The following is a 13222-nucleotide window of genomic DNA, read 5'->3' as shown; positions in this document are numbered from 1 at the left end:
CCGGATGAAGACCCCTCCAGGGCACATGCCAGGGTAAGCAGGACCCATTAAAGAGCCAGCACACCTCCACCCCAGTGCCCAAGAAGAAGCCATCCAGAGGGTAGATGCTGGCCCTGAGCAAGGACAGGATGCCCCCAAAGTGGCTGAGCCTGCTCTGGAGCACCTGAGAGCATCCTGGCCTTGCCTAGAATCAGCAACATCCAGGTTTTTGTTGCTTGATGGCAGGAACTCAAACTAGTGATTAAATTGGGTCCTAGAGAAAGAGACCTTCTTGTTTGCTTGCAGCTGTGAAGTTTGGACTGGGAAATTTGTATTCATGGCATAAACTATTTATATTCAGCTACTGGGGTGATTTGAAACTCATCTACTCCTCATCCAGCCAGTGTTTAGCCAGTGCCCATGTCAGGCACTTTTCTCAATCAGTTCACCCAAGTCGCGTCTCTCCTCCCTTCTTGCCCTTAGTACTTCTCACTAGCTCTCTCCGTGTCACACCAGTCTTGAATCATACTGGCTGAGACTAGAGTCCTTTCTGTGTAGCAGGCTCCATGCCGGAAGCTTTATGAGCTTCATTGCATTGTTGAATCCTTACTGTGATAGTCTGGGATCACTGAAGCAGGCGCATTTTACAGAAATCGGTGAAAGAGAGGAGAGGTGGTTCACCCAAGGTCACAGAGTTAGTAGCTGCGGACCCTGGATTCAAACCCAGTTTGGCTGAGAAACTGGGAAACGGACCTCTGTGCCGCATCCCCACATTATTGTAGGTGCTCAAGAAATATTTGAGAAATGCCCAATTTAGCCTCCCTGTCCTTACCTCTCCAAGAATAGGGCTGCCCAGAATCTCTGCCTGGCCTCGGTCACCAGTTTCTCAGAAAGACAAGACTTTTATAACCTGAGCTCTGAAATTCGGGTGGAAAGGAGCAGGGCAGGAAGTCCAGCCTCCTGGCGGGGTTTGCACTCAGCGGAGCTCTTCAGTGGAGGGAGGGGTCCTCATGGCACCAGACTGTTAGGGGCTTCTGACTAAAACTGGTAAGGCCAGTCACTGGGGTCCCAGAATCAGGCTCTAGTCCTGGGTCAGCAGACCCCAAGGAGGAAATGTGTGGGGGCCCTGTGGTTTGAGGGGTGGGCCCTTTCCCTTAGGAGCCACTTCAGAGCTGTGGAGCCTAGGGCAGAGCCTCCAGCTGAGCCTCCAGCTCTCAGGAGGGACCCAAGGAGGCTGCTATTGCAGGATGCAGAGGTCACAGAACCCAAGGGAGCAAAGATGGATGTTGGGGTACGTGTGGAGGAGAGCAGGTGAGGGGTGGAGGCAGGCGTGGGAAGGGCCCAGTGACCACCTGTGGCCGCTCCCCATGCCCTTTCCATATATGGCACCCATACCACGCCTCTGCAGCCAAACAGGTCTGGGTTCAATTCCCCACTGTCACTCAGTAGCTGTGTAAGTGTGGGCCCTCCTGAGCCTCACTTTTCATGTCTGCAAAATGGGAATAATAAATCTATGTCTTTTGGGTATTGTGAAGAGTCAGTGGAGCAAGTCATGAGGCTGTCAGAGCCTGGCACATAGGAAGGGTTCCCCAAAAGTTGCTTAGTTAATAATTAATTAATTTTGGCTGTCCTGGGTCTTCACTAAGACTCACAGGCTTCTCTTATTCCAGAGAAGAAGCTCTAGAGTGCATGGGCTCAGTCGTTGCGGTGCACGGACTTAGTTGCCCTGCGGCATGTGGGATCTTAGTTCCTCAACAAGAGATCGAACCCACTTCCCCTGCATTGGAAGGCGGATGCTTAATCACTGGACCACCAGGGAAGTCCCCAAAGTTGCTTATTTTAATTTTGATTTTCAGTTCAGTTCAGTTCAGTCGCTCAGTTGTGTCTGACTCTTTGCAACCCCATGAATCACAGCACACCAGGCCTCCCTGTCCATCACCAACTCCCAGAGTTCACTCAGACTCATGTCCATCGAGTCCGTGATGCCATCCAGCCATCTCATCCTCTGTTGTCCCCTTCTCCTCCTGTCCCCAATCCCTCCCAGCATCAGAGTCTTTTCCAATGAGTCAACTCTTTGCATGAGGTGGACAAAGTACTGGAGTTTCATCCTCAGCATCATTCCCTCCAAAGAAATCCCAGGGCTGATCTCCTTCAGAATGGACTGGCTGGATCTTCTTGCAGTCCAAGGGACTCTCAAGAGTCTTCTCCAACACCACAGTTCAAAAGCATCAATTCTTTGGCGCTCAGCCTTCTTCACAGTCCAACTCTCACATCCATACATGACCACTGGAAAAACTATAGCCTTGACTAGATGGACTTTTGTTGGCAAAGTAATGTCTCTGCTTTTCAATATGCTACCTAGGTTGGTCATAACTTTTCTTCCAAGGAGTAAGCATCTTTTAATTTCATGGCTGCAGTCACCATCTGCAGTGATTTTGGAGCCCCCCAAAATAAAAAGTCTGACACTGTTTCCACTGTTTCCCCATCTATTTCCCATGAAGTGATGGGACCAGATGCTATGATCTTAGTTTTCTGAATGTTGAGCTTTAAGCCAACTTTTTCACTCTCCACTTTCACTTTCATCAAGAGGCTTTTTAGTTCCTCTTCACTTTCTGCCATAAGGGTGGTGTCATTGGCATATCTGAGGTTATTGATATCTCTCCCAGCAATCTTGATTCCAGCTTGTGCTTCTTCCAGCCCAGCGTTTCTCATGATGTACTCTACATAGACGTTAAATAATTTTGATTTTACAGATAAGAAAATGGAGACCCAGAGAGTCTAAGTGACCTGCTCATACACACACACAGCATGTATGTGACAGAGCTGGGATTTGAAATCAAGGCTCAGAGAGGAAACTGGCTACCCAGTGAAAGGGAAATTCAATGTTACTATGTATGTAGCTCTAAGACCTTCAGTCCTTATTTCCAACCAAACTGCTCTGTGAAGGTCCTCTCTTGTGGGTACTGGTAACACATGGTAAATGCGTGTAACTGGCTGCGTCAACATCCCCCAGCCGGCGCAGCCATCCCAATGATGGGCAGGACTCACCTGTAGGAGGGTTTTAGATTTTTCCATAGGGTTCTCCTTGTGGATAATTCCTTTCCCTTTCACCATCAGGGATGCAGTCAGGGCAGGTGTTGAACGCCATTCTTGAGCTGGAGGCATGGGGCAGAGGGGCTGGGGTGGAAGGGCTGGCTCTAGAAGGCAGCAGCTGCACAAGAAATGCTAGGATAATGTTGTTAGCTAGTGTCAGAACGAATGGCTAATGTTACTATGGTTGGGGACAATATTTCAGATGGGATGCACTTTTCCTAGGATCTCGTAAAATCATGGACTGTTTTCCTGGAAGATGCTTTAAGAACTGGGAGGTCCTTCTTATTGCTGTTGATTACTGTCAGGTGCCATCAGCCTGCCTCTGGCAGAAAGAGGCTCTGGGGTAAACTTCTTCATCTGAGCCACCGAGGGCTGGTGCAGGATGTTGGTAGAAGTGCAGAGATCACACAAGGTCTCCCTTCCCTTCCAATATCTGGCTCCTCTAAATAGAATAGGAGGGAATATTTTGGCTGAAGTGCCATGGATTCTGTTTACCTTATTGACTAGTCTCTGCTAAGAGATGGGAGATTTCCTGAGTGTCTCCTCCATGGAAGGGAAGCTCTGGGAAGAGCTTGTATACAGAAAGGTAAGAGACATTTTTCCCCTTGTTTCTGAGCCTCAGTCTATTCATCCGTAAAATGGGAACGTTAACCCACAGGAAGTGTTTAGCCCTGTGCTGGGAACTGAGTAACTCTAAGGGAACAGAGGCTATTAGTTGTCCTGTTATTTTGAGGAACAAGAAAACTGGGTCATTATCCTACTGTGGATTCAGATGGGAGGCTGGGGCAAGTGGGTGAGGCTTGGGCGCCCACCATTTCAACGACTCTGTGGTCACTTGAATTCTCATCTGTTAGACAAATACAATGATTCCTTCGAGACAGGAAGAGTTACTGTGACATCACTTGGTGTTTGTTGTTTGCTGCTAAGGCTCAGAAGGAAGCCAGGGACTTTTCCCTCCCCCAGTCCAAGAAGGGGCTGAAATCTTGGAGCTTCGGATCTGGGGCTCCTGCCTTGGAGGTGTACAGATGCTGCTTGTGCTTCAGGGTGCAAATTGGAAGGAGATTGGCACAGAAGACCACCTCCCTTCTTCTTTATGGGGGCCAGAGACCCTGCAGCGTGATGAGGGAGCAGAGTAGAGTGAGGCAGTATGGTGTAATGGTTAGGGGCTGCTTGTAGTCAGGCAGAGCCTCAGTGTCCTCCCTTGTCAGCTGGGAGTGCCATAGGCTGTAGAGAAGGCTGTGGGAGCGAAGGTCTGTAAGATCCTTGCTCCTGCAGAACAAATGTTCATCTTGGTTTGGGTTCTCCAGAAGCAGAGCTTGAGACCAGGACTGAGAGCGGGTAGTTGATTTGGGAGGTGGTGCCAGGAGACACTGGTAGAAGAGGGGGAAAGTGAGGCGGGGAGGGAGACAGCCCATTAAAGTGTGTATCAAGCAAGCGACCAGTGGACACCTGGGGCTCAGTCCCTCTGGGGTGCCGCGGGAGCCAGTGTGCAGAGTTTCCCTGCTCCCACGGGGTAAGAGGAGGGTTACTTATCCACCGAACTCCAGGAAGCCAAGGGGTAGTGGGTGGCCAGGACCTGGGAACCACGGCCATGGCTGGTTTGGACAAGTGCCCCAGCGAGGTCAGAGGTCTGCACCGTTCACCTCTGACACAGGATCTTGAGGGCACCAGATTTTACCAAAGACCAGAGGTCAGCCCCATCCTCCAGGCTCCATGGAAACCTCAAACTGAACCTTGTAGGACCCTAGGGAGACAGAGGAGCCCCACCCAAGACAGGATGGAGATGGACTGTCTCATCTTCCTTGTGAATGGGGCTCAAAATCCCAGATTTCACGTGACCTAGAAAAATAATGGAATGTGGTGTGTAGGATGTGGACCGCAAAGCATGGCTGGGGGTCAAGGATGTGTGGGGTACTGAGGCATAGGGCCTGGCACTCAGAATTGCCCAGTGAGTGTTCACTGACCCCGGTGTTAGCACCCTGTGTGGGCCTAGCCATGTCCTGTTGGAGAAACTCCTTTCTGGCTGCCGTTCCATGTTTTGAGGTGTTCTTACAGCTGTTTTTACTGTGAAGTTGGGTAGCGTCTTTTCCTGAAACACCCGCCCGCCCCTTCCTGCCAGGCCCCCATGGGACATGAGCTCTGTGTGCCAGGATGGGCCCGAAGGCTGGAGAACAGAGGACTTCTTGTCTTTCCCCAACCTGCTGACATCAGGGGAGCCAGGGCGGCAAGGGCAGTCACGCACCATCTCAGCTGGAAGGGACTTCAGTGATAAGACCCAACATCCTGGAGCTCAGGTGACAAGAATGACAATGACATCACCATGGATGACATTGTCTGAGCGCTTCCCATGTGCCAGGAACCATTTTCTTTCATTTCATTCTCACCGCAGCTTTCCAAAGTAGGGACTACAAGTCTCCCTATTATACAGAGAAGGAAACTGAGGCCCAGAGAAGGGGAGCCACATCCCAGGGTCAAACAACCATCGAGGGGTCCAGATCAGAGCTCAAAGCCTGCCTCCAAGAGTCACGCTGTTTAGTGAGCCCTCGACCCACCACATCACCAAGGTCAACTCAACGTGTGTCCCCGCCAGAGAGGTTAGCCTACCATTGGTGGTCTAGAAACTGACATGGAAGGCAAGAGGTGGCAACTGGCTTTCTCATTCCTGAAGCTCATGGAGGTGGTCAAAATCTTGGACCTTGTCCACATGTATTTTGATGTCAGCTAGACATGGCTTGGACGTGGCCCCGATGATTCAGATGTACTCGAACATGACCTAGGTGTGGCTCAGATGTCTAGTCCCTAAGCTTACCAGGGGTGAAATGACCCTGAGTTGGGACAAAGACACACTCCGGACTGCAGGATTCACAAACAGTTTATTTATTGTAGGGAGGGACAGACTACAGCGCTGGCACCCACACTCGGACTGAGACACAGCATTCCGTGGAGGGCCACAGTGCAAGTCTTCACTGGGAGAGAGGAAAGGGGGCTGAGGTTCTAAGAGGAGGCTGGGGTGACCACAAGGGTGTCCTGGAATTGGAGGAGAAAAGTCAAAAAAGTTTTAAAAATTTTATTGGACTGCAGCGGGTCTTAGTTGTGGCCTGTGGGATCTAGTTCCCTAACCAGGGATTGAACCTGTGCCCCCTGCATTGGGAGCATGGAGGCCTAGCCACTGAATAGCCAGGGAAGTCCCCTCAAAACATGTTTTAACATCCTGCCCTGTTGTGGCTTCTGGTGGTTTGTCCTCTGCCAGGTGACTGCTAACACGGAGTCAGGGCCCTGAAATCATAAAGGGTTCTTGGAAGGGTCAGGGTAGGAGGGTCTGCGTGTGACCAGTGACACCATGCAGGGGTCTGGGGCATGGATGAAGTAGCCGGCTGCACAGTCTGGGATTATATAGGACAAGTGTCTCCACCCCAGCAGATCACCAAATCTCGCAGGAAGTTTCGTCAAGCGTAGATTCCTGACTGTATCCATTGGGTCCTAGGCAGCTAACACTTTTAACAACACTCTGATTTTTAGGGGGAAACTAAGTGTGATATGAGGAATGGAACCTATTAAATTCTCCCCAAAACTTCTACTATGATAATTTTCAAATATGTAGCAAGTGGAAAAAATTTTATGCTGAATATTTGTATATACTCATCACCTAGGTTCTACCATTAACTTTTTTTAAACCATACTTGTTTTATCTCAGATCTATCCATTTATTCATTTAAACATAAGACTGTAAACAGGGTATCAGTGTGATGCTAGTCCTAAACAAAGGAATAGAGCAAAACAGGATATTTGGAGAAAACATGAAAAAAAAAAAGGGTGAAATTATGCCTTTCCAACCCAAACTGCCAGCGATGAATTATGGTTTGCAACTTGATTTAAAAAAAAAAAAGAAGAGAAAGTTGCTAAATGCCCCCTGATAAGAGATGCATGAAATACACTAAGCTCTAGCCACCCAGTTATATGGATACCAGTTATCCATCCAACATGAGTTAAGTGCAGCACGTGTCTTAGATAAATGGCTTGTGTGATAATTGAATCGTTTTATGTAACAGTTCACTAGTGCATGACCTGTGTATTCAGACATCCCTGGCTAGAAATAGGCAGAGCTGGATTTGAACCAGTTCTTTGGTTCCTGAGTCTAGACTTAGCCTCTTTTGTTATCATGCACAGAATGTGGTCATACTTCTCCATCAAAGCCAGCTGAAGTATGGACAGATTTTGAAGGTGGGCAGCTGAAGATGAGTCAAATGTCAGCATGTCTTTGGAGCCAGTTAACAAAGCCTCTTTCCTTTCCCCCAACCTGAATGACAGGTGGGATGGAAAAGGCTGGAGGCTCATGACCCCCGACTAGGACAGTCACCCTCTTCCACTTATAGACTAGGACACAAGGCTGTGAGAGAAGGGACTCGCCCAATGTCCCCATAAGTGACCCGAGGAGCTAGGATTGAATGCAGCCCCTATCTCCCATCCCAGGGCTCTCCCTCTGACTGTGTCCTCCCCGGGGGAGGGTGTTTAACTCCACTCACCTTGGTCAGAGACAACGAAACAGACTTAAATCCCAAGTCTTTCATCATTGACACTGGGATCCCAGATCTTAATTTGCCTGAAATCACAAATGTGGTCAGAGACTCGTGAGCTGGTGGTGGGGTTGGGTAGCTGTCAGTGGGCTCACAGTTCCTGCACGTGGCACGCTTGATTCAGACTTCTGCCTCTGCTTCCTGTTCTCTGGCCTTGGCATCCACCCTGCCTCATCTCCCCATTCTTTGCCTCCAGCCCCAGCTTCTGGCTGTTCCAAAGGGCACCCTCACATCCTTTCACATTCCTGCTCAAGAACCATCTGGGGCTCCCATCACCCACAGCAGAGGGGCTTATACTTGAGATTTCTCGCTCTAATAAAACAAAGACATGAAGGAAGCTGGGTGGACCTAGGTTACCAGTTCACCCACCCCCATGACCTGAGGTTCAGTAAGAATAATCCCCTCTTTTCTCTTGGCTTCCTTCACTAGTGACACAAATAGCAATCCAGCTACAGCCAACAACAGCAAGAACTGTTGACACTGGCTGTGTCAGGCGCCCCCTCTCTTCTCTGTAAAAACCTCTTCTTTATGGCTCTGAGGAAGGTGTTGCTCTTTCCCCATTTTACAGATGGAGAAACTGAGGCTGAGGATGATAAGGTAGTTTGTTCAAGGCCAGGCAGCCAGCAGAAGAAGAATCAGCACCAGAGCCCAGGTGTATCGTAAGTCCATTGAGCATGCTCTGGTTGTCTATTTCCACTCCTGTCTCTCTCCTGCTGTTAGCCCGTGAGCCCGGGACATTCCCTGCACCCTCTGTGGGTGCCCAAGTTCTGGCATGAGTGAGCAAACTGGGCTGGGGTGTTGGAGATGGGAGAGCTCATTTCCAGCTGGATGACCCAGAAAGCTTCCTGGAGGAGGCAGAATTAGAACAATGCTCTGAGGATAGCTGGAAAATAAATGAAAGGGGCCCCACATGGAGGCACAGGCAGGAGAGGCTAAAGCGCCTGCCCTCAATGTCCTGGGGAGCAGGGAACAGACAGCAAAGGGACGCACCATTCTCGTTTGGCAGCAGGATGGAGGTGAGGATCTCCGTGGTGATGTTGTTCAGAAGTTTAGGCTGTGAAAGAGAAACGGCCCTGTCACCCTGGCTGAGAGTCTGTAAGTCCTCTCAGCCATTCCTCAGATGGGCATGGCCCTGCCCTGTGGTGAGGGCAGCAGGTGAAGATGCTGAATCTCAGGTTCCCTGCTGGTCGGAGTTGCAAGGGTTCAAGGATCAGACATGCCGTGGGGGAAGCAAACTAGCTGGCCCCAGATCGGGCAGGTGGGGAGACTGGGGTGCATTCTGGGGTGCACATCTGGCCCCCAGTCTCTAGGGCCCCACTGCTCTGTTCCAGCAGATTTCTCCAAAGGAATTTCATCCTGTTTCCTGAGTTTCTGACTTCTCAAAGGAAGCCAGAAGTCCCGATTCTCATGTGGAAACCACCCCACTTAAAATATTTTAAAAAGAATTAAGAGGTAAAACAAAGTGGTGGAAAAATATGCCTCCCCCACCCAAACAAAGAAACAAATACCCCACCATGGCAGAAGAGAGGATTCAGCCAATTTGAGATCTCTGATTCATTTTGACTCTTCAGGGCAACTAAGGATTCAGGGGAAGGGTCTGCCCAGGGTCACTGAGATGAGTCTATATGAGCAAAATGTGTCACAAAATAGATTTGTTTTCTAATTTATGGTCAAAACTTTACAGAAAGTAAGTCTGTGTGTATCTGTGTGTTTGCGAATGTGTAGACTCTCAGCTGTATCTGGCATACAGTAGGTGCTCAGTAAACACCTGAGCCAGGAAGTTGGACTTTGTGGCTGAGTTCGGGGAGGCTGGCCTGCTCACCATGGAGCTGCCTGTGGGGACCTAATTCAAAGCCATTTCTAGGCAATGTCTCCTTTTGCGATGGATCATTCTGGGCAATCTCCTGCATCCCCAGGGAAAATCTGTTCATACTCACGTTGAACAGGCCGATGTCTGAGTTCATCAGATGGATCCGATCAGCTCTGCAAGAGAAGATGCCCATGAGGTTGGTCCTTTGGAGTCGCATCTATCCACCCATCCATCCATTCATTTCACAACTATTTACTGAGCACCTACTATGCACCAGACACGGCACAGGCTCTGGGTACAGCAGGGACCCACATGAAATCCTTGCTTCATGAGCTTATATTGTAATGCCCTCATACACTGGAATGAGCTTACATTGTAATGTGCAGGGGAAGTGGGGGAGATAGCAAACACATGGTTGCCCCAAAAGCAGGCAGAAGGATCACCCCCAGGAGTGAGAACCATGGAGAATGGAGGAGGCCATCCGGGCAAGGTGGCCTTTCCCTTTCTGCCCATCCCCAAGCAGCCTTCACGTGACACGCACACCCCAGAGGTTCAAGACCCTGGCTGTTTAAAGAAAGCAGTGGTCACCAGGCAGACTCATTTCCATCGCCAGAACCTTCTCAGTAATTTTTGTATTTACCTGATTTCATTAAAGCTGAGCACAAGTAGGCAATCTTCGACGTGAAACTGAACGTCCGAGGAGGCTTCCTGCAACAAGAGAGAGAAACCCAGGACCCATTTATTTAGAGGATTTTTGTCAGGGGTTGGATGTGGGGCTCTGCATGGAAGCTCTGGGGTCAAGCTGACATGGTCTGAATCTCAGCTGTCGGCTGTGACCTTGGGAAAGGGTCTGACTTCTGTGGGCCTCAGATTCCTTCTCTTTGGGTACAGGGCTGGTACCTGTACCCATGCCCCAGTGAAAAGGTTGAACATAGGCCTGCTGATGAGGACAATGATGACAGTAGCCAACATCCACGGGAGCCGTCCTGTGTGTCAGATGGTGTTTTATGAGCTTTATCTGACTATCTCCTTTGATCCTCATGACTCTGTGAAATAAGTCCCATTATTATCCCATTGTAGAGGTGTGTAAACTGAGGGACAGGCTGGATGGTGACTGTTATTATTATTGCAAAAGTCAGAAGCTAAGCCAGCCTCAAACACAGGTAGATACATCCAGTATCTTGACCCTTAGACTCAGGGGAGCTGAGTACCAGGCTCCAGGGCAGCTGCACCCAGAGAACAGACTTCTCTGGCAGGCCTGGGCTTGGAGGTCTTTTCTAAATTTTTGATTTTTTTTAGGCTATGCCGAGTGGAATGCTTTTGAACTGTGGTGCTTGAGAAGATCTTGGGAGTCCCTTGGACAGCAAGGAGATCAAGCTAGTCAATTCTAAAGAAAATCGACCTTGAATATTCATTGGAAGGACTGATTCTGAAGCTGAAGTTCCAACACTTTGGCCACTTGATGTGAAGAGCTGACTCATTGGAAAAGGCCCTGACACTGGGAAAGATTGAGGGCAGGAGGAGAAGGGGGTGGCAGAGGATGAGATGGTTGGATGGCACCATTGACTCAATGGACATGAGTTTGAACAAACTCCAGGAGGTAGTGAAAGATAGGGAAGCCTGGCATGCTGTAGTCCATGAGGTGGCAACGATTGAGCGACTGAACAACGTATGTGGAATGTGGGTCTTAGTTCCCTGACCAAGGATGGTGGCCTTTGAAAAGTGCCTGCTATTGGCCATGGAAGGGAAGTCCCCAGGGAGTGAGGCTGGCTGGGGTCGGTCCCCTCTCTCTGCTTGGCGGGGGATCAGGGTATCCCCACACCCCCATGGGAAGCCAGGGCACCATGCACCCTGTAATTGTGTGAATGGTGCCCACTGACAAGGCGTGTGGACAGCTTGCACAGGGCCTGAAGCCACCCTCCTGTAAGGAGAGGGTAATGTTGGCCTTTAACAACCAGATGCTGTCCAGACTCCTTGGCTAGGCATGGAAGGCCTTGCTTATCCAGGGCCCAACCATGGGTCTTGCCTCGTCTCTTCCTTCTCCTTGCCCTCTGTAGGATGCAGTTGGTGCCCCACTCAGATCCCCCTTTTTTGGGTGGGGCACCTATTCCTCAGCTGCTGAGTGTCACGGCTGCTAACAGTTCCCAGCCGTTCCCTGGTCTGGGGAACTGCCTTTGCTGGATCGACCTTGCTGGGAGGCTATGTTCTTCCTACCTTGGGGCAGTTAGTGACCAATAACTGACAGTCAAGGGCATACAAGAGGCTGGCCTTCCTGTTTCAGCCTGGGCTCAACCCCGTGGTGCCACCATGCTCCAGAGCTCGCTGTGGGATGAAGCAGAAGCCAGCTTCCAGCTGAGGCCACATCCTTGCTCGGTCCTTCTCCTGGGAGCTCTTCCCCAGGATAGCACTTTTCTAAGGGTTTTTGTCTTGGGCCTGTTTCTAGCGGTCCTACCTAAGATATCTTCTACTAGGCCTGTCCTTTGATGAGCCCACCCCGAGATCTTTATCCACAGAGTCCTTCTAAATGGAAGCTCTGAGATCTGACCTGCTTTCGTTACTGAGGAAAGCAATTCAGAACTTACTTGGAGATGACTTAGTTCTGTTTATCCTTTGGAAGAGGAAGAAGAATTATCCCCTTTCCTTCTAGGCCTGTGGTTTGGATAGAGCCAACACCAATCTCCCAGTTTGGGATGTGTGTGTGTGTGTGTGTGTGTGTCCCAGCTCAGAAAATTTACATATTTCATTTTTCTGGTCACGCTGATTGGTTCATGAGTGAGCATTTGACCCTAAGTCATCCAATGAGAGTCAGCTTTGGAACTTTTGCTGGAACTACTGGGAAAGAGAAGCTTTTCCATTGAGGTTGCCAGGCTGATAGGTTATAAGCCTGATGTGGCTTAGGGGCACTTCCAAGAAAGGACAAACTGCCTGAGGATGAAGGCAGCACAAAGAAAAAAACAAGGCTGCCAGATGGGAAGAGAGAAGAATGAAGATGACATTGTTTGAATACCTGATATAGCTATTCTGGAAACCAGCACTGACCTGGACTTTTCAGGTATATGAGCTAATGCAGTTCTTTTTGTGCATGTGAATTAAAGATTCTGACTAATTAAGAGTTGAGCCCCCAAAGCCCCTGATTCTTGGTTCAAAATTCCCTTCCCCTAGCTCCGCGAGGTAACAAAAGTGGCAGAAAGGTTTAGTAAAGCAAGAGGGGGTGAACAAGAGCAGTGAACAGGGGGATTCCCAAGGTTGCTGCCAACATCTCAGACAACTGAACTCACAATGCCCAGGGTGAAGAGGGGGCGGCTGTCTTTATCGGTGGCGAATATTTCCAGCACGATCAGTTGGAACACCTTGGCATTGCCCTGGTCCAGAATGAGCATCGGGGTCGTCTGACTCAGGATCTTCACGATCTGTGTAGGCCCCAGCTGCTCTGCTGCCTGGAAGGACATCAGACCCATATGATGCCTCCCAAGTGCCTCCCCACAGTCCATGAGCCCCATGTGGTCCGTGAGCCCTGGCCGCTGCCCACCTTCCTGGCCTCCCCCATTCCTCTCTGCGCCTCCTCGGATCCTGGAATAAATTGCTGTTCTGCCCATCTCACAGTCTTCGGTTTGGCCTCTCCCTCCGTCTGGAATGTCTTCCTTCAGGGGAGCCCTCCCTCATCTCCCAGGCTGGTTCAGATACCCTGGCCGTTCTCCTATAACCCCTAGAATCTGTCTGTCCTTTGTCACCACTAACTGTCCTGTTAGAGTGAAATCTCCATGAG

General features: G+C 49.9%; 1 protein-coding gene across 3 annotated transcripts in view; it reads right to left on the bottom strand.

Annotated features, from left to right (window-relative positions):
* Window positions 1-5926: 5926 nt before the first annotated feature.
* Window positions 5927-13222, bottom strand: part of BPIFB1 (BPI fold containing family B member 1) — a 39899-nt gene continuing 32603 nt past the window's right edge. For 2 of the 3 annotated variants that reach the window (XM_060397022.1, XM_060397021.1), the window contains exons 11-14: window positions 12735-12893; window positions 10097-10164; window positions 9584-9629; window positions 5927-8700 (exon numbers count right to left, since the gene is read on the bottom strand). In XM_060397022.1, the coding sequence (XP_060253005.1) occupies window positions 8461-8700; window positions 9584-9629; window positions 10097-10164; window positions 12735-12893 (513 nt within the window). In that variant the 3' untranslated portion in view covers window positions 5927-8460. The remainder of the gene's footprint in view (window positions 8701-9583; window positions 9630-10096; window positions 10165-12734; window positions 12894-13222) is intronic. The other variant, XM_004014493.5, reaches the window with a different exon arrangement.

This window comes from Ovis aries, chromosome 13, assembly GCF_016772045.2.
Source record: "Ovis aries strain OAR_USU_Benz2616 breed Rambouillet chromosome 13, ARS-UI_Ramb_v3.0, whole genome shotgun sequence".
Taxonomy (NCBI): Eukaryota; Metazoa; Chordata; class Mammalia; order Artiodactyla; family Bovidae; genus Ovis; species Ovis aries.
Note: the sequence above shows the minus strand (reverse complement) of the source record. Positions and strands in the feature narration are given on the sequence as shown.